The sequence below is a fragment of the Lampris incognitus genome, chromosome 20, assembly GCF_029633865.1.
Source record: "Lampris incognitus isolate fLamInc1 chromosome 20, fLamInc1.hap2, whole genome shotgun sequence".
Lineage (NCBI taxonomy): Eukaryota > Metazoa > Chordata > Actinopteri > Lampriformes > Lampridae > Lampris > Lampris incognitus.
Window position 1 is genome coordinate 11,893,451 of NC_079230.1, and position 19,822 is coordinate 11,913,272.

Below are 19,822 nucleotides of genomic sequence, written 5' to 3' on the forward strand. Positions count from 1 at the left end.
AGACACACATGAATACAAAAATACATGCAAATAAAACATAACAAAAAATACAAAAAACAATCAATAAAACATAAGAGTCTACAAAGAGAAGAGCATTAATCGTGACATTACTATCATAACTACAGTGAACCAGGCAGACCAATAAACAATGTGACTGACATGTGAGCCTCTTAGACCAGCACCATATGAGCAGGAAGGTGAATTATAGTACCTTGTGTCTCCACACTGGCTTGGAGGACTTGGGGGAAATCTCCTTGAAATAACGGAACGCCTTCCATCCCGCTTTGAGGAGATGGTCTGATTGCTGTCCCTGTGTCTCCACAATGTATCTCAACTACACACAAAACACAACATCGCATTATAACATAGGCCCAGATAAAGAGCGTTGACCTCTACATTTCCTCAGTCACCTCTAGAGAAAAACTGACCAGCAAAAATCTCTCACCACCCTTTGTACTGTAAGTTATACTGACAAGACACAGTGATGTCTTATAGTGGACACATTAACGGCTAGTCTAAAATACTCTCCATAAGCCACATATACTGTGCTTGAAAATAGGATGAATTGAGAGAGGGCCTTGTCTTGTCAAGAAAAACACAAGTCAAGTCAATTCTATAGCCCAATATCACAAATCACAAATTTGCCTCAGTGGACTTTATAACAACACAACCTCCTGTCCTTAGATCCTCGCATCGGATAAGGAACAACTCCCTAAAAAAAAAATTAAAAAAATTAAGCCTTTAACAGGGAGAAAAAAAATAGTGTCCAGGTGGCGACCACCGTCACCATGGTGATCACAGAAAGTCGAATCAATTCATATGGACACAAAGTTTGAGAGAAACGTTTCATCACTCATCTAAGTGACTTCTTCAGTCTAAACTGACTGCGGGTATCCCCACCCTTATAATAACGACCGAAAATAACGCTCATTTCCATATACAAATTGTCGTGACCATTAGACCTACAATACTATTGTAACCGGTTGTTTTCTTGCCCGGTGTGGGATTCGATGCGGAGTGTACTGCACCACAAGGCGACGTCGCTAACCGCTCGGCTAAAGGCTCTTAGTAGTTTACACTATTCACGCAGGATTGGGTCTGACGGCATTTTAAGATGGCAACGGAAGTACTCCTTACGACCCCGTTTCAGGAATGGTCGTTCCCGCGTCACATAAACGGGGCTATGAGAAGAGAAACTGCTCCAACTCACGGACACGTCTCTCTGGTACAGACAAGCCACCTGAAACGGCGCAACGGTCACCACGCACCGTCGTTTTAACGAGGCCGCTTTGACTGCAAACGCAATAGAGCTAGTTGCTAAGCTAGGCTAAGAGCGAAGCTAGGAACAAACTAGGAACGAAAGGCTGCCTACTAAACACACGAGTCGTTTGAGAACGAAACCTAGCGAATCTAGCGATAAGTGAACTAAGCACAGAAAACAGCGAAATCGGTAGGGCAAATGAAGAGGTTAGAGCAGGATACTGCGAAGAGAGAGTAAGAGAATAAACAGCAGCTACCGATAACAGGAAGCCGCGTCTCACGAAGCCGGAAGCCGGAAGCTGCAAGATTAACGAAGCCGGAAGCCGGAAGCTGCAAGATTAAAAGACAAATATAGCTCTACCTGACAAACGATAAGGGCGTCCGGGTGGCGTAGCAGTCTGTTCCGCTGCCTACCAACACGGGATCGCCGGGTCGAATCCCCGTGTTACCTCCGGCTTGGTCGGGCGTCCCTACAGGCCGTGTCTGCGGGTGGGAAGTCGGGCGTGGATATTTGTCCTGGTCGCTGCACTTAGCGCCTCCTCTGGTCGGTCGGGGCGCCGCTCCATCGCACAAGGTTGCCCTTATCTGCATCAGTCCTGTGAGTATGACCACCCAAGAATCAGAATCAGAATTCTCTTTATCCGGTTTTCCCAGTCTTCAAGTGCCCCTTAAATGCCCAATGGGTTGAGGTCAGGTGACTGTGGAGTAAAGTCCATGTCAGTCAGCACTTCTTGGTCTTCAAGTAGTTCTTGCAAAGCTTTGAGGTGTGTTTGGGGTCATTATCCTGCTGGAGTACAAATCCTTCTCCGCTAAGATGCAAACCAGAGGGTCCAGCGTGTCTCTGAGGAATGGGGTGGTGCTTTTCCTTAGTGAGGGTGCAGCTGGCTTGGTGCAGGTGTCCAACTCCAGAGTTGGCAAAACATCCCAGACTTTGAATATTCCCACCACCGTGTTTCGATGTTGGTTTGACACATGGTGTAATCAATCTCTCTCCTGCTCGTCTCCTTACACGTGCCCTTCTGTTACTGCCATAAATCTCAAAACCTGGATTCAAAAGTAAGTAAGATTTCTTTCCAGTGATCCACTGTCAACTGGTGGTACATAAGTCTTTTCCCACGCCAAGTGTTTGGCCTTGATTCCCATTCCTGTGAAGTGCTTTGGAGGCTGCTGCTCCTCCTCTGAGAGCATCACTCGACAGCCTTCTTTTGACAGCACTTTTGCTCATTTGAGTCTTGTTTTTTATTCAGCAACCTCTGTGTCTGTGATGAAGCTGCTTTTCTATCTCTCAGGGAACAAAGCTTGGTGTATTGATCTTCTGATGGTCACTTTTGGTCTGCCTGATGGTGCTTTGGATACAACTGATCCAGTTTCAGCAAAGCGTTTTAGGGTGCTGAGCACTGCCCACTTAGAAACCTTCAGTCTAGCCATGATTTGACACTTGCGAAAGCCCTTTTTTTCTTAAAATAATAATTTGACAAATGTGGAGTCGCCAGCCGCTTCTTTTCCCCTGACAGTGAGGAGTTTCGTCAGGGGGATATAGCACATGGATAACACTATCCCCCAGTTTCCCCCTCCCCCAACAGGCACCTCGACCGACCAGAGGAGGCGCCAGTGCAGCGAACAGGACACATACCCACATCTGGCTTCCCACCTGCAGACACGGCCAATTGTGTCTGTTGGGACGCCTGACCAAGCCGGAGGTAACACGGGGACTCGAACTGACGATCCCTGTGTTGGTAGGCAATGGAATAGACCTCTACGCTACCAGGATGCTCCCTTTCTTTTTTTAAAGGATTTAACTTTCATCCAGAATGATAACAAATAGGCTCAGGTGAAGAAAAACGGAATTAGCTACGGTGGATTCATATTTGTGAATACTAAATTGTCCCTAGGTGTGAAAGTGTGTGTGTGTGTGTGTCCTGGGATGGCCTGGTGGCCTGTCCAGGGTGTCTCCTCGCCTGCTGCCCAATGACTGCTGGGATAGGCTCCAGCATCCCCGCGACCCTGAGAGCAGGACGAGTGGTTTGGATGATGGATGGATGTGCAGAGGCATCGCAGCCTATTTGGGAGAAGAATAGGAGCCCACATTGAGGGATGCATTTGGAAGGAGGCTAGACATGGACAAGGCACCCACAGATGAGATTTGATGTTTTATTGCAAATACTTACAAAACTCTTTGAATACCACCTTAATTTCAATTAATTCAACAGTTTCTAGAAAAGAGTCACATTTTGTCAAACAAACTTGTCATCACAGCGTAAGCAGCTTGGCTAATGTATGGGTGAGCAGTTAACATCTCTTTATTTCTAAGAGGATTTATCACAACTGTTTTGAAAAATTAGCACATCATCACTTCTTGTACACAAACAATTCAATTATGGGTCAGCATAAACATGATACACATGGCTAAATATGGATACATACGGAGTTAGATGTATAAAAATTATAAGAATAAACCTGGAGGAAGGGAAAAACATACATATATTCTACCTTTGAATGTTAACATCTCCCACTTCTGAGGAAAATGAAAACACTCCGCCATTTTTCCTCCCTCATATTCCTTTTTTTTTTTCCCTCACAAAAAAAAATCTAAAAAGAGAAATATACCTCAATCACTTGAGGATTAACATTTTAAGATCAACAAACTGACACAAAACTAGCCCAAACTACTAAAACAAACATAATCAACGATCAATATAAAAAGTCACGACCTGATAACAGGGCAGTTCGAAAAGGAAATACAAAGCATTTATTTGCAATGAGACCAAACGACACTGACAGGACAACATTGATATAAATATTACACTTAATAAAATATTTACAAGCATTCTCTACAGGGAAATGTATGTAGCGTCACGCATCTTTTCCTGGAGATTCTGGGGGGGTGGAGGGGGCCGTGTCGCACGGACACAAAACTTTCTCCAAAACGTCAACGTCCACCAGGGGCAGAGAGGCAACCGCAAAGAACACCCTAAAGTATTTGAGAAAACAAGAGAAACACCGTAAATATCAGGAACATTTAAGTTGTGTTAAATTACTGGAAATAAGGGATGTAACGACACACTCGATTCACGATTCGATACGATTCACGATACGGGGTTCACGGTTTGATTTTCTCATCAGACTGAAAACAAATTACGACGGAAAAAGATTAATTATTTCTCAGAAAAAATCTAAACTATTTGTTTTCACATCTTTTCTTTATCAAATTAAAAAAAATCCTGTTTTTTACTTCTAAGTACGCACATTTAAGTTTCTTTGTAAAAGTCAAGTCAAGTCAATTATTTTTGTTTGTATAGCCCATTATCACAAATTACAAATTTGCCTCAGGGGGCTTTACAGTAACACAACATCCTGTCCTTAGACCCTCACATCGGATAAGGAACAACTCCCTAAAAAAAAAAAAAAAAACCTTTAAAAGGGAGGAAAAGTAGGAAAAAACCACAGGGAGAGCAACAGAGGAGGCATCTCTCTCCCAAGATGGACAGACGTGCAAATGGATGTTGTGTTTACACAATTTACACAATACAACATTGAAAGAGGATAACAGAATTATAATGGAATTATAAGATATATGAAGAATATGATGAGGAGGATGCCAAGCAGTGTCCAGATGCCACTGGAACAGCCCAGGACCTGAGCCACATGACCACCATCATCATGGAGACCTGACAGGAGGACAGACTACACATGCACACAGGGGACACTCACATCACACCATTCACATACACGGGCGAAGAGAAAGGACAAGACATCACTCAGAGAAAAGACATGTGAGAGAAGAGCACAGTTTGCAGTAGTCAATAATCTATACTCTATAATCTTGTCGGCAGAACAGTGGTTGGTAAATTAATTGAGACAGAAACCGACCCACCATGCAGTACAGGTTGTGAAGTACTCAACTTAAAGGCAACTGATTGTAGGTTAAGACAAAAAGATGAGTTTAAGTTTGCATTTAAAGGACTCAACAGATGGCAGCTAATAGATGGCTGCTTTTTAATATACTTAGCTAATGAGTGAAAGAGAAACCTGGGACTGTTTATTAATATTGATTAAACGAGAGAGATACGCTGCTTTCGCAGCACCTAAAGCACATTTGCACTTCAATAAACACTCATGCCAAGATGGGTAAGAAACCTTCCAATTTTGATTTTCACCATTTACATTCCAGTCTCCTGCAGGCCCGTTTAAGAGCATGAGTCTCATCATTAAATCAGGGCGTAGGCCTTTTTAGTCGCCTAGCTCTGGTAGTGAGAGGTACAACTGAATCGAGGAGACTAGAGGGCCACATTTAAGTCACTAGTGAATTTTTCAACAAAGTCAGTCTACAGTGAAAGGAGCCAAGACTTCAGGCAACTGCTTGCCAAATGAAGCTACAGTCGAGGGACCAATGTGGTGAGTGGCAATTACATCTGTGCCGACATTAACAGGGCAGGCCAATAATGCTTCAAATTTAATGAGAAAATGATCTGACATCGCAGATGCGGTTGGCAAGACATTCAGATCAGAAACAGCTATCCCTCAAACTAAATATAGACAGTTACTTATATTCAGAGGTGCACATAACTGGTGTGTTGGTGTGCATGCATGCTCAAAATAAATGATGTGCAGCAGATAATACGAAAAGAGGTGCTTTTGCGTACCAACATTTTTGGGACACAATTACTTACTGAAACAACGGGATTTTCACCATATATACTGGTAAGGAGGTCATTGTGACAAATGTGTCAATTTTAATAATGAGTTGTTAATCATGCAACTTTTAGCCTTCATTCTTGATTAAGTGGATGCGGTTTTTTTCCAAGTTAGCAAGGTTAACTGTTAAACCTTGAACTCCAGCTCAAGGTTTAACAGCTCAATTGTTAGCTTACATTACAACTAGCTTAACGTTCCATTTTTTCTCTGGTTTTAGGATTTTCGTCCCATCATCAAAATGTCCAAGAAGCAACCTACATGAAGTAATTACTTTGGTGTTGCACCACCTCCAAAGAAATGCCAGACTGAACCTGTACATAAAAAATGTGTATTCACGGAAAAGTGGCTGCAGGATATAGCCGGGCTCCAAACAGATGATGGCCACACAGAGATGTGGTGCAAAATATGCAGTGAAAATCCCAACCTTGTGCATAAAAGCAGCGCCTTTTATATAGGGGCAAAAAATTTCAGTCATCCAGCTTTTGAAAAGCATGAGAAGAGTAAAGAGCACATGAACATAGTGCAAGTTATTGATAACAGGTGCAGCCTATCAGAAATCCACCCACCCTCTTGACACGTAGCAGGACAAACTGAATCAAGAACAGCGTCAAGCACTGTGTAATATTTTCCTGTTGGCCTTTCACAAAGCAAAACATGCACACCAAATGCGTTCATATGAGGAGGATACCGCACTTTTGAAGAGGCTTGGATTTATGTCAGGAGTGCATATCATTCACGAGAAGGGGGGGACCCGCATCATGCAGAGCATCACACAGACAATCAGTTTAGAATTGAGTGAAAAATTGAAGGCAGCTGAATTTTGGGGCGTGCTCTTTGATGAATCAGAAGACACAACACAAGTGGAGCAGGAAATTGTGTACATTGTGTCTGTGTCTGGCTACGTACCTCAGATTTCATTGGATTAATGAATTTCAGTGTGACCCGAGCGGCACAGGACATAGTGAACGGACTGAAGCAACTCTTCCATACTTGTGGTTTAGCGGATCAGTGGAAGACGAAGTTGGTCTCGGTGTGTACAGACAGAGCAGCAGTCAACGATGGAGTTTACAATGGGGTTGTTCCCAAATTGCATCAGATAGTGGCGATTGGGGAGTCCCTTATGCCTATTCTGTGTACTGCCCACACCCTCAAGAACTGCACAAAGTCAGCTGATCGCGTGGTACCATACTGTGAGACACTTAACCGCTCCGCTGTCAAGTTGCTAAGCTTTTATTTACAGAGTGGGGCCGAGAAAAGAACAGTACAACTAAAGAAGATATGTGATGAGAATGGCATTGACTTTGTGAAACTAGGAAAGTTTCACAATATCAGATGGTCTGCATGGAGACAAGAGACTTTGTTGAAAATATGGAGGCTGTTACCTGCCATTCAAATTCAAATGGCTACAAGTGATGACAATGACCAAGTTATGTGCACCCCTGTTTATATTGCTAGACAAAAGAGCGGCGCCATCCCCAGTAGGGTAAATGCCGTCCGCTTTCAGCAGGTAAGGGCGGCCTTAGAAAGAAGGCCAGTTATCAACAAAGCCGAATCCCTGCTCATTGCAGTAACATGCCAGCCCAGCGGTTCATTGAGGTGAGCCTACTGTACATCTCATCATTACCCCTGACAGGTTAGGGACAAGAGACAATTAATCGATGCCAACACATCTTTCTGGCAAACTCAAGCATCCTGACTAGGTTGGCTTTGGTGAGCTCTGATTGCTTCATCCTAACATTATTGGTGCCGACATGAATGACAATGTTGCTGAAAGTAGTGGTGCTGTGTGCCTGGATTCCCTGTTTCTCCCTCCTTGATGCCAGCATCCTAAGATTGTTCTCTATTGTTCTCTTCCCAGGTAAAACAGTGAACTAAGGCTGGCGATACTAATCTGATATTGCGGGTAATGGAGTCTCCTATCACTAGCATGCATTGCTTTACTCTGTGGACAGGAGCAGGAGAAGCATGCTGGCCAGTAGGACTACCAACAGGGCTGATGAGTGGTGAAAACCGCTCTGCAGTCAGGAGATGTGACTGCAGACCAGGCCACATGACCAGTGGCTTGCTCTTATGAGCCTTCCCACGTCAGCAAACAGAGACACATTCCACTGCATCTGCCAACGAGGCTGAGCTAGTGCTAACAACAGCAGGTCTGCTGTCAGGCCCAGGGCTAAGGCTATCTGGAGTGCCCATCACGTCTAACGTAATCCTAGCCGAACGAAGCCGCTCTAACTCACGGACACGTCTCTCGAGTACAGACAACCTATTTGTAACTGCGGAACATTCACCACACCGTCGTTTTAAGGAGGCCGCTTTGACTGCGAATGTAATAGAGCTAACTGCTAAGCTAAGCTCGAAGCTAGTAATAAACTAGGAACGAAAGGCTACCTACTAAACACAAGTCGTTTGAGAAAGAAATCTACAGAATCTAGCGATAAGTGAACTAAGCAGAGAAAATAGCGAAATCCTTAGGATAAATGAAGAGGCTAGGGCAGACTATACAGAAGAGAAGGTAAGAAAACCAAGAGCAGTTATCGATCTCACGATGCTGACGCTTACAAAAGCGGCAGCCGGAAACAGCTGGCAGTGAGGAGCGAGACATGGATGGACAGGGCGATACCCAAAGTTAACTTGAAAATATCCTTTGTCTTAAATAACAAAACACTTTTTTGAATTTCTCAGACAAAAATCTACAAAATATATCTCTTATCTTTTCTTTATCAAGTTAAAGAATCCTTTTTTTTTTATTTCTGAGGCAGGTTATGAACTATGCAAAACAATGCATATTTCTATTTCTTTGTAAAGGTGAAATTGAAATTAACCATTTTCTTAAATAACAAAATGTAAAAAAAAAAAAAAACTAAATTGAATTTAAAAAACAAATCCCAAATCAAAATAAATAAATGAATAATACAAATAAAGAAAATCTTATTAAATAAACTAAGGCTTGGCCTGTGTCTAGCTTGGTATTTATTTATTTATTTAAGAAATATCAGCACACCTAGATTTTCAGGCAGAAGCTGAGATCTCTGGACATTCACAATGTCCCACCTGTGGCCACCGTGTTGTTGCGCACTGATACGGCTATTGACTCAAGCGATGTCTGGAATAAGCAACCTCAAAAGTAGATAGCGCCCTTTGCTGTTTAAAAAGTATCAGTTAATTTTTCATCTCACTGATATGAATGTAACATATTTGTATCGGGAATTTACTGTCTCGGGAAGTATCCTTACAGTCCTACTGGAAATAACCAAAGCAGATGAGGTTTTGTTTTCAGCAAGTGCCAGGGGACGATTCCCGTGGATGCAGAGCATTTGTGTGAGCATGCAGGCTTTGTGAGCCAGTGCATGTTCCAGCAGTAAAGTTCTGGTGGGCAAATAATAAAAGTGTACCCATCTATACATCTCCATCCTTCTTATATACATCCATATTCATGTTTATGCTGATGGAAGTCGCACCACTCAAAATCGTCCACTATCAGTCCAACAAAACTGGGGGGGTGGGGGAGAGGAAAAAAAAACAAAACAACCCTGCAGTGATTGTACTTACTTATGTGTGTACTTGCTCCTGACAGCCCTGAGTTTATCATCAAAGGGTGCTGAGAGCATGGAGTGAAGCCTCCTGACCAGGGGTGCTAGGTCTGACACCTGGTAGCCAGAGTGGAACTGCAGGATAGGAGACTAGAGAGCGAGAGAGAGAGAGAGACTTTGACTTTTAAAATAACTTTAAATCACATTATAAAAATCCTCCATTCCTACCATGTCAAAATAAACTGGTAAGCTAAAAACAAAATCTCTGGCATCATTACTGTGACTCAATCAAATTACAATAAATAAATAAATGAAATTAAATAAGAGAGAAAAATAAAATAAAGAGAAAAATATAAAAATAAAATAAACACAAAAAATAAAGAGACAGACAGAAAATAAAAACAATCTTGAATAAATGAATAGAATAAACAAATAAAAAATTCATTTCCATGTTTTACTGTCCCGCCAAACTTTAACTGGTCGGGTCCAAAGCCAGGACCAAAACTGGATAAAGGAACCTACTAAGGTAGGCTGGGGGTGGGGGCTGAATTAATAGATGAGGATATACGGTATCCTCAAGGTTAAAGGTATATTTTCTTGTCTGAATTTGGGAGTACCCACCCATCCACCTAAGTCTTTGGTGGCCAACGCTATCAGCAGGCAGGCCGAGGCAAGGCGGGATCCCCTCTCCGGCACCAGGTCCATCTCCAGCAGGCTCAGCTCGCACACATAGCGCGCCAGCGTCAATGTGTCCATGCCCGCGCTCACACACTGCAGACACACCAGATTGCACAGTTGAGAGAGGACAAACATCATTAGTGACTGGATTGGCATTCGATATTATGAACCGCTGCTTTATCCAAATGACCTTCAAGGGAATCAAAGAAATGAAGAAAATTGTACAAAAACACAGGAACATGGGAATAGGGATATGCCCCAGGGAGAGAGAGACCTTAGCGTAGCGTCTGAGGAATCGATAGGGGATGGGGATGTTGATGTCAAAGCTCAGCGTCTGCAGTATGGTGGTTTCCATGGAGATAAGCTCCTCCCTCTTGTACGCATCGTCACAGATGTACAGGAAGTCGTCCAGACATGGCGGACTGCGCTCCTGTAAAAAAGGACCACGGTAATAAAACAATGCCTTGTGCATGAGAAAACCGTCATTGCAGCTGTTGGCGTATTTAGTTTTCAATCAAAGTATATTTTCTATATTTATCTCCTTTTATTTTGTGCTCACCTCAAACTTGGAGGCTATGAGCATGGCAGAGGAGCCGATGAGCTGAAGGTTTTCTTTCATGACAGGAGCGAGAGACAGGTAGTGGTCTGTTATCTTCACCGCCAGGTACAGGGTCTCGTGGTTAAGCTCAAAGTTCTCCTGCAACAAACATACACAGTTGAGTCAACACAGTGAAACAAAGATGCTCACAAACGTCAGGGTCCAAGCTCTTCACAAACTGACACAAGCTAGACGTGACATCAGATGACGAGTTAATATGAACACAAGAGCACTGACAAACGCCTCTTTGGGTCTTGCATCTCACACCCACAATCTTATTTTAGACTGAGTTCTAATATATATACATATATATATATTTTTTGGTTGTTTGTTTTAAACTGTTCTACTTATATCTGAAATTTAAATTGTATGGCCAAACCCTTTAAATGTATTCAAAAAGTATTAAAATTTGAGACAAGCGCTGTGGGGGTCTAAAGCGCTACATAAATGTAATCCATTATTATTGTTATTATTATTACATGCACACACACACACACACACACACACACACACACACACACACACACACACACACACACACACACACACACACACACAGCACAGTAGAGGAGGACTTGCCTGTACTTCCACCAGCCAGTCGACCAGGATGGCCCTCATCCCGACATTGATGCTGGGCTGCTTGGACATGTAGTCATCAAGGACAAACTTCTCCTAAGGGAACATGGTACACAGATGTTTTCTGAAGCATTGAGCCATTTTTACTCCACAAAGAAATGCTTACAAAGGTTGCACTGGCAGCATTGGTGTGAATTGCCAAACGTCAAAAGGAATTCAGGAATTTAAAAGACGGCGTATTAGAGCTGTGTGAGAGCTGAGCGCTAGAAATGAAACAGAATGACAGCTGTGCCTGAGGCTAATATCGGTGGAAAACTTGGCAGCAAACGGAGTTGAGTGCAGGATGGATGTCAATCAGTGGGTGAGTGTTTTGTAGGGGAGGGGTATTAAAAAGATGAGAGGACAGGGAGACAGACACAATGGAAGAAAGAAAGGGGGGAAAAGACATCCTCTCTTATTGCCGAGGCACAAACTATTTTTAAAAAAAATCTTTTTTTTGAAGGGGGAAATATAGACTCCCCGTTGTGTACACACATCAGATCCTTCCCCTGTTGTTACAGGGTGCTAAGATTCGACAACACTGCAGCTTTTGGTGGCTCACCTCTCTTTGCCTGAGGTAGTCAAAGATGTCTTTGGCGTATTCCGAGGTCAAGCAGCAGTCATCAGAGTGTTGGGAGTCAATGTCAAATTCTTCTGGGCTCTAGAGAGGAAAGCAAGACAGATAATAAGCAAGAGGGGGACACAACACGAAATGGTAAAAAAATAAACAAATTTAAAGAAAAAGAAAAAAGGAAATAAACCGAAATATGACTTCCCTGGAAGAGCAAGCTGCACACTTCAACCTCTTAATCTTAAAGTTTCTAAGTTTGCTGCTGTCTATTTTTTCCCTGCTACATACCCCTTACTTCATCCTTCATTTCTAGAATCACAACATGGGAAGGACATCGGGTCTAAAGCTGCAGAAGAATGTGCAGCCAGGGACGCCCCGGTGGCTCACCTTGTAGAGCGCATACCAAGTATAAGGCTGAGTCCTTACCACAGTGGCCTGAGTTTGAATACGGCCCCCGAGCCCTTTGCTGCATGTCATCCCCTCTCTCCCCTGCCTTTCCTGTCTCCCTCTACTATCTTCTTCTTCTTTCAGCTTATTCCCTGTTTCTCAGGGGTCGTCACAGCAGATTTTATAGTTTACATGGGTACCCTGTGAGGGTACAGCACCAATGGCAGCCATTGTTAACCCGGTATGGTCTTGTCAATCCACATACTGATTTGGTAAAATTTTACATCGGATGTCCTTCCTGACACAGCCACTAACCCTATGGACGGGGGCACAGGTAAAGCGTTGGATGCCATCCCAGTATTCATGGACTTGTGCCCATGCCTGTCTCTTTCTACTATCACTATCAAGTAAAGGTGGAAAATGACCAAAAAAAAGAAGAATATACAGTCAGAAAACTGCTCGAATAGTTTTCCATACTGTCTGCCAAACAATTTATAAAGTCCATAAGCGTCCATAGAGCTAGAAATCAAAAACATGCGTGTTAGGGTTAATACTCCTGTCAGTGCCCCTGACTGTGGCCTGACAAGTAGAGCTGGAACTGGTCCCCGGACGCTGCACAACAGCTGCCCACTGCTCTCAGCTACACGGCTGCCCACTGCTTCCGAGCTGGGAAGGATGTGCAGCAGGTTACTGTAATGAAGGCTAGAGATGGAAACGTGCTGACAAACGAGGAGTGTGTTGAGAAGGTGGAAGGAGTACTTTGAGGGGCTGATAAATAAAGAAAATGAGAGGGAGAGAGAGAAGGTTAGATGATGTGGGGATAGTGAATCAGGAGGTGCGGTAGAATAGCAAGGAGGAAGTGAAGGCAGCTATGAAGAGGATGAAGAGTGGAAAGGCGGTTGGCCCAGATCACATACCTGTGGAGGCATGGAGGTGTTTAGGAGAGATGGTTTTTAACTAGATCGTTTAACACAATCTTGGAAAGTGAGAGAATGCTTGAGGGGTGAAGAAGCATACTGGTACCGATTTTGAAGAATAAGGGTGATGTGCAGAGCTGTAGTAACTACAGAGGTATAAAGCTGACCAGCCACAGCATGAAGATATGGGAAAGAGTAATAGAAGCTAGGTTAAAAGGAGAGGAGATGATTAGCAAGCAGCAGTATGGTTTAACACCACGAAAGAGCACCACAGATTTGATGTTTGTGTTGAGAATGTTGATGGAGAAGGCCAGAAGGAGTTACATTGTGTCCTTGTGGATTTAGAGAAAGCATATGACAGAGTGCTGAGAGAGGAGGTGTGGTATTGTATGAGGAAGTCAGGAGTGGCAGAGAAGTATGTAGGAGTGGTGCAGGATATGTGTGAAGGAAGTGTGACAGTGGTGAGGTGTGCGGTTGGAATGACAGATGGGTTCAAGGTGGAGGTGGGATTACATCAAAGATCGGCTCTGAGCCCTTTCTTGTTTGCAATGGTGATAGAAAGGTTGATGGACGAGATCAGGCAGGAGTCTATAGCGAGAGTAGGGAGCAGGTTGAGGAGAGCCTAGAGAGGTGGAGGCATGCACTGGAGAGAAGAGGAATGAAAGTCAGTAGGAACAGAGGGAGGACAGCGGAATGGTGAGGATGCAAGGAGTAGAGGTGACAAAGGTGGATGAGTTCAAATACTTGGGGCCAACTGTTCAAAGTAAATGAGTGCAGAAGAGAGAGCAAGAAGGGTGGAGTGGGTGGAGAAGAGTGTCAGGAATGATTTGTGACAGAAGGGTACCAGCAAGAGTTAAAGAGAAGGATTACAAGATGGTAGTGAGACCAGCTATGCTATATGGTTTGGAGACAGTGGCGCTGACAATAAGGCAGGAGGCGGAGCTGGAGGAGGAAAAGTTGACAATGCTAAGGTTTTCGTTGGGAGAGATGAAGAAGGACAGGATTAGGAACGAGTATATTAGAGGGAAAGCTCAAGTTGGACAGTTTGAAGACAAGATTGAGATGGCTTGGACATGTATGGAGGAGAGATGCAGGGTATATTTGGAGAAGGATGCCGAATCTGGAGCTGCCAGGGAAGAGGAAAAGAAGAAGGCCAAAGAGGAGGTTTATGGATGTGGTGAGGGAGGACATGCAGGTGGCTGATGTGACAGAGGACAGGAAGAGATGGAAACAGATGATCCGCTGTGGTGACCCCTTACAGGAGCAGCCAAAACTACTAGTAGTAGTAGTAATAGTAGATTATATAGAATCTCAATACCCTTCACCACTCGCAACCACCCTTTTACCTCTGGTTTCTGAAGGTGTGGTGGCAGCTCTCTAACAGAGGAGGCTGAAGTCACCAGCTTTTCTACTGGGGCATTCACCTCCTTTTCCTGGCCCGCCACACTCTTCACCTCCTCATCAGGACTCTTCAATGAGGACGACCTAGGGAGGGAAAGAGAGAATGCAAGTTATTTTGCACCAAGTAGACAAAATTAAAAAAAACTTAAAAAATTCAAAGTCTTTTTGGTATGAAGATAAAAATCTCTAAAGGACAGTTAATTTAGTCCCTCCATGAAATTCCTTAATGATTTTGTTATCAAGTTTGGCCTTTCTCACACCAGCGGCCAATTTCACATCTGCTGATCTAAATCATTGCTCATAATAAGGTGAAAAAGAAGCTCACTCAGCTCGACCATTAATCAGAAAGGACAGAACAGACTGAATATTGTGAAAATGCATAATGACAGAAAAGAGTCTACACTATGTATTTTGGGATCATATGAGGAGTTAGAGAAATGTCGCTGCTGATTTTCCGTGCAAGCCTATGCCTGTGGAATAACAAGAAAGAAAGGAAGGGAGCATCAGGGTAAATTAAGACAGAAAAAAGAAGTAACACAACCAACTACTTTTTCAACTTGGCTTCCTTCTTAGTTGACACGGAGGTCAAAGTTTTATTGGCGTTTTCAGTTTTCTTCACAGTCTTCTTCACTGGATCCTTTTTTCTTCCTGGCAGGCTGATCTGAACCTTGCGAGCCTGAAGACAGTAACAAAAGTTAAAAACTTGACAAACACTTAGCGATACAAAATGCATCTAAGTTTACCATCACAAATGTGAAATTTCTGCCCAAGGTACTTTTAAAGCAGTAATGTGATTAACAAGACACACACAAAAAAAGAAAAAGGACAGAATATTAGCAGTAGACAAAAGGGGAAGAAAAAAAAAAGCTCAGTATATTTTGCCGGATATTGCAAACCTCAAGTTAAAAATTCAAACTAAAATGTATAATTATAGTTCTTATTAATTTGGTTGTGAAATCCAACTGAACTTCTTGCCCCTTTTACACCCCGGCTTATTTGTTTAACCCTACAGCAGTGAGACAAAGCTCTTGTCTGTGGTGGGTTTATCATATTAGAAAGTTATGTATTTGCTAACATTTTAAAGTTAAGCCATATTAAACGATGACGGTGCATCGTTTTTCGGGTGAAAAACGACGCACCTTGGACCGCCGCATTGTGCAATGTAAACCGCCATTATAGTCTGGACTTCGATCCGACCGGGTCCGTGCGTGTTCCCCCTGCTCCGGCTGTGCTACTGAAGGTGCCCGTCGTCGTGTTCTCTGAGGGCTGACGGGGCAGCAGCATTGGCGTCGGGGGGTTCCTTCCCCCCTCCAGAGCATTCTGGGCTTAGTCCCAAACAAAACTCTCGGAACCACAAACTGCGTGTAACATATTTCCTTCGTGACTTATAAATAGTATTAACTACAACTTTTTGGTAGCTGCTGCTAGTTGTTTGGTAATAGTAAAACTGTAAACTATGTATTTAGCTAACATTGCAATTTGAACTCAACTGCCCACCTTAGAGGCCCCCTCCTCCCCAAGTACGAGGACAACTCTCTCCATCCTGGAGGGGGACATTAACAGGCTGTTCAAGAGACAGAACCCCTGCAAACTACTGGACCAGACCCCATCTCCCCCTCCACCCAGAAGGACTGTGCCTATCAGCTGTCTCCGGTGTTCACAGACATTTTTAACCCCTAACTGGAGACATGCCATGGACCAGCCTGCTTCAAGACCTCTACCATCACCCCCGTCCCCAAAAAACCAAGGACCACAGGACTCAATGACTACACACCCGTCGCCCTGACCTCTGTGGTGATGAAGTCTTTTAAGCGCCTGTTCTGTCCCACCTTAAAACTATCACTGACCCACACCTGGACTCCCTGCTGCTCTCCTAGATAGCCATCAGGTCTGTGGACAATGCAGTAAACATAGCACTCCACTTCATCCTCCAGCACCTGGACTCTGCTGGAACCTATGCCAGGATCCTGTTTGCGGATTTCTGCTCTGCCTTCAACACCATCATCCCGGAATTGCTGCAGGACAAGCTCTTCCAGCTGCACGTGCTTGTCTCCACCTGCAGGTGGATCACTGAATTTCTATCTGACAGGAAGCAGCACATGAAGCTGGGGAAATACGTTTCTGACTTCCAGACCATCAGCACCAGTTCACCTCAATGCAGTGTCCTTTCTCCTCTTCTCTTTCTGACTGTATATAATCAGCTGCACCTCCAGTCACGAGTCAGTCAAACTCCTGAAGTTTGCTGACAACACCACCCTGATTGGGCTCAGCTCTGGTGGGGATGAGTCCACCTACAGGTGGGAGATTGACCATCTGGTGTCCTGGTGCGAAACAAGTTGGAACTCAATGCTCTAAAGATAGTTGAAATGGTTGTGGACTTCAGGGTACCCAGCCCCACCTGCCTCCATCACCCTGTCTGGCTCCCTAGTCAACACTGGAATCTTTCCGCTTCCTGGGCACCATCATCACACAGGACCTCAAGTGGGAACTAAATATCAGAGCTTCCTCACCAAGAAAGCAGAGCAGAGGATGTACTTACTGTGGCAGCTGTAAAAGTTCAATCTGCCAAAGCCAATGATGGTGCACTTTTACACTGCCATCATTGAGTCCATCCTCACCTCCTCCATCACTATCTGGTATACTGTTGCCACTACCGAGGACAAGGGCAGACTGCAGCTTATCATTCACCCTGCTGAGAGGGTGACTGGCTCCAACCTTCCATCCCTCCATGACCTGTACGCCTCCAGGTCACTGCGGTCAACAGGAAAGATCATGGCTGACCCTTCCCACCCAGGCCATGGTCTCTTAAGAGGCTGAGGTCTATACAAACCAGAACATCACGCCACAAGAACAGCTTCTTCCCTATAGCAGTAAGACTTTCTAACAAGCCCTCAGACACCCAGAGATGCTGACATTGCTGCCTGCCGACCCCCTACCCCCTTTAATCTTCCCTGCTGTGCTCTCTATATACGGACACCCCACATAAAACCTGCACTACCCTGTAAATAACTCCTATTCTGTAAATAACTTCCTAAAATTGTAATTTAACTTTTTGTAAATACAGCTCCTGCCACCCAGCCCCAGGCATCAGGGGCTGCCACGTGGTCTCATGTTCAACCCTGAACCAGTGCGGCTATTTGCACCTTATTACACCTTACTTGGATGATCACACCCGTGCCCCTAGAAGACTCCGTAGAAAATCAGAATGACAATGGAAGATCAACAAGTCCGAATTAGTACATACACCCTTAAAAACTACATTTTAATTTACCAGAAGGCAGTTAAAGATGCGAGATCAGCGTACTTCTCTGAACTAATATCAGGAAATAACCACAATCCTAAAGTTCTCTTTAGGGTAATTGATTCTGTTATTAATGGTCCCTCCACTTCTCTTTGATGCATTGTCAGAAAAATGTCTCACTCATTTTGTAAATAAGGTGGCGACTATCAGGTCCCAAATCCAGCCAGGCTCTTGCACTCATTCCATCCCCCATGTTAATTCTGCCTCTTTTACCCAGTTTCAACAAATTACAATTTCAGTGTCAGACAGTACAGTCTCCAATATGAATTCCTCCCCCTGCATCTTTGACATCAGTCTCACTAAGCTGCTCAAGGAGTTATTTTCAACTATCAGCCCTGTTATTCTGCAGTATTTGCTGGTACAACGGGGAAAGATGCTATGGAAATCTGGAATTACCAGCTATTGTGACATGCAGACTATAGATGTGGGGACCTCGCAGGAAGCAGAGAGCTAGATGAGGTTTGTCACACCATTTCATGCTTCCGAACCATTTATAGCCGATGAAAATGTTTAAAATTGACTAGGCGCGTCGCAGAATGCTTACGTTTGTGATGTCAACAAATGCCATCCTTTTCTTCGGTGCACCAATTTGAGGAGAGGTTGACCTCTTAACCTGGGGGCCTTCCTCCTGTAAAACACCGGGAGAGTGAGAGAGAGAGAGAGAGAGAGAGAGAGAGAGAGAGAGAGAGAGAGAGAGAGAGAGAGAGAGAGAGAGAGAGAGATAAAACACGTTTTGTTGTTTGACTATAAGCCAGCTGTTTGCTGAAACACATTCCATCAGACCTTGACGTTTCGCCAGTTAAATGCACCATCACGTATTACCACGACAGTCGTGCATTTGCTTTTGCTTAAAGTGCCCTGGATTCACACATGCTAACGTAACGCCCTGCAGCCCAGGGGGGGACTGTTTAGCTGCAGCAGTTGCCCGTGTTCACCACCACGTCGTGCAGCAATCTAACCCCCCCTGCAGATTTCGAGCGACTGCACGACGCGTTTACCTTTCTGTTACTGGCTTTGGCATTTAACTGGGGTATCTTGCTCCCAGCGGTGACCAGGCCTTTCCTTCCCCGGGTTAAAGGCATGGCTGACTCTCGATCTTCTTCTTCTCTTCTTTTTAATTGCGCTGCAGGGTCCGCTTCTGGATTTCTGGTGGGTGAAAGAGCCAAGTGGCGGGTCAGATTCGAAAATGTGAAAAATAACTATCACTTTGTAGCGCCGACTATAACGGGAGAAATAAGGGCTGTACTTCTGAGTAGCACGGCCTCTGCGCAGAGCGTGCAGCCTGGGGTTAATTGCTGTTTTCGCACGTTCATTTATGAAGTCGGTGCATTGTTGATCCTCTCGAGCCAGAAAACACGTCCGCAACATTTCCTCTTACCGTGATTACAGTTCCCGAACCCTCAAGTCAGCCGCTGCACTCCTGGACTACAGACGCTTCAGTCGTTGTTTGTTGTTGTTGTTGTTGTTGTTGTTGTTTAGTAGTAGTAGTAGTAGTAGTGTGTTGAATGATCGGATTTGCGTGCTGCCACACACAAAGTGAACGTGCCACTCGTAATCAAAAATCCTGAGCGTGCGCTCAATGGCTGGAATTCGACTCCAGCGGGCCAATCAGAGCGTGGCTAAGATGCCGTCGTCAAGGAGCGCTCGGTTTGCGTTACAACCTTCACCGAGTACGTGTCCGAAGTCGCTCGATGAAATATCTCATGAAAGCGTCATTGCACCCGATGACAAACTATCCTCTAAATCACACGTAAGAGCGTATCTCGTCAGTTTGTTACTCGGAATAGGAGTCTAAAGTGAAAAGAAGACACGACATCCGCCGGCTCCACTAACTCTCTACTCGCGCCACCGATACTCTCGTGAAACAAA

The 19,822-nt window shown here is 44.3% G+C and overlaps 1 protein-coding gene across 1 annotated transcript; it reads right to left on the minus strand.

The window, feature by feature from the left end:
• Positions 1-3,911: 3,911 nt before the first annotated feature.
• ccnb3 (cyclin B3) lies at positions 3,912-19,429 on the minus strand. The gene is made up of 12 exons (XM_056300693.1): positions 19,332-19,429; positions 18,952-19,099; positions 18,498-18,581; positions 15,201-15,328; positions 14,598-14,736; positions 11,939-12,037; positions 11,341-11,433; positions 10,723-10,860; positions 10,438-10,593; positions 10,107-10,256; positions 9,505-9,635; positions 3,912-4,231 (listed from the first exon to the last, which is right to left on the minus strand). Exons 2-12 carry the CDS (start codon positions 19,033-19,035, stop codon positions 4,114-4,116), a joined length of 1,320 nt encoding a protein of 439 aa, XP_056156668.1. The 5' UTR covers positions 19,036-19,099; positions 19,332-19,429; the 3' UTR covers positions 3,912-4,113.
• Between the last annotated feature and the right edge of the window lie 393 nt (positions 19,430-19,822).

Excerpts from the sequence above, each read along its gene's own strand:
- ccnb3 (XM_056300693.1), bottom strand. The coding sequence starts at position 19,035 with ATGCCTTTAACCCGGGGAAGGAAAGGCCTGGTCACCGCTGGGAGCAAG. Across the intron at positions 18,582-18,951 it reads CCAAAGCCAGTAACAGAAAG|GAGGAAGGCCCCCAGGTTAA; the intron begins GTAAACGCGTCG and ends GGTGTTTTACAG. Across the intron at positions 15,329-18,497 it reads CATTTGTTGACATCACAAAC|GCTCGCAAGGTTCAGATCAG; the intron begins GTAAGCATTCTG and ends TACTGTCTTCAG.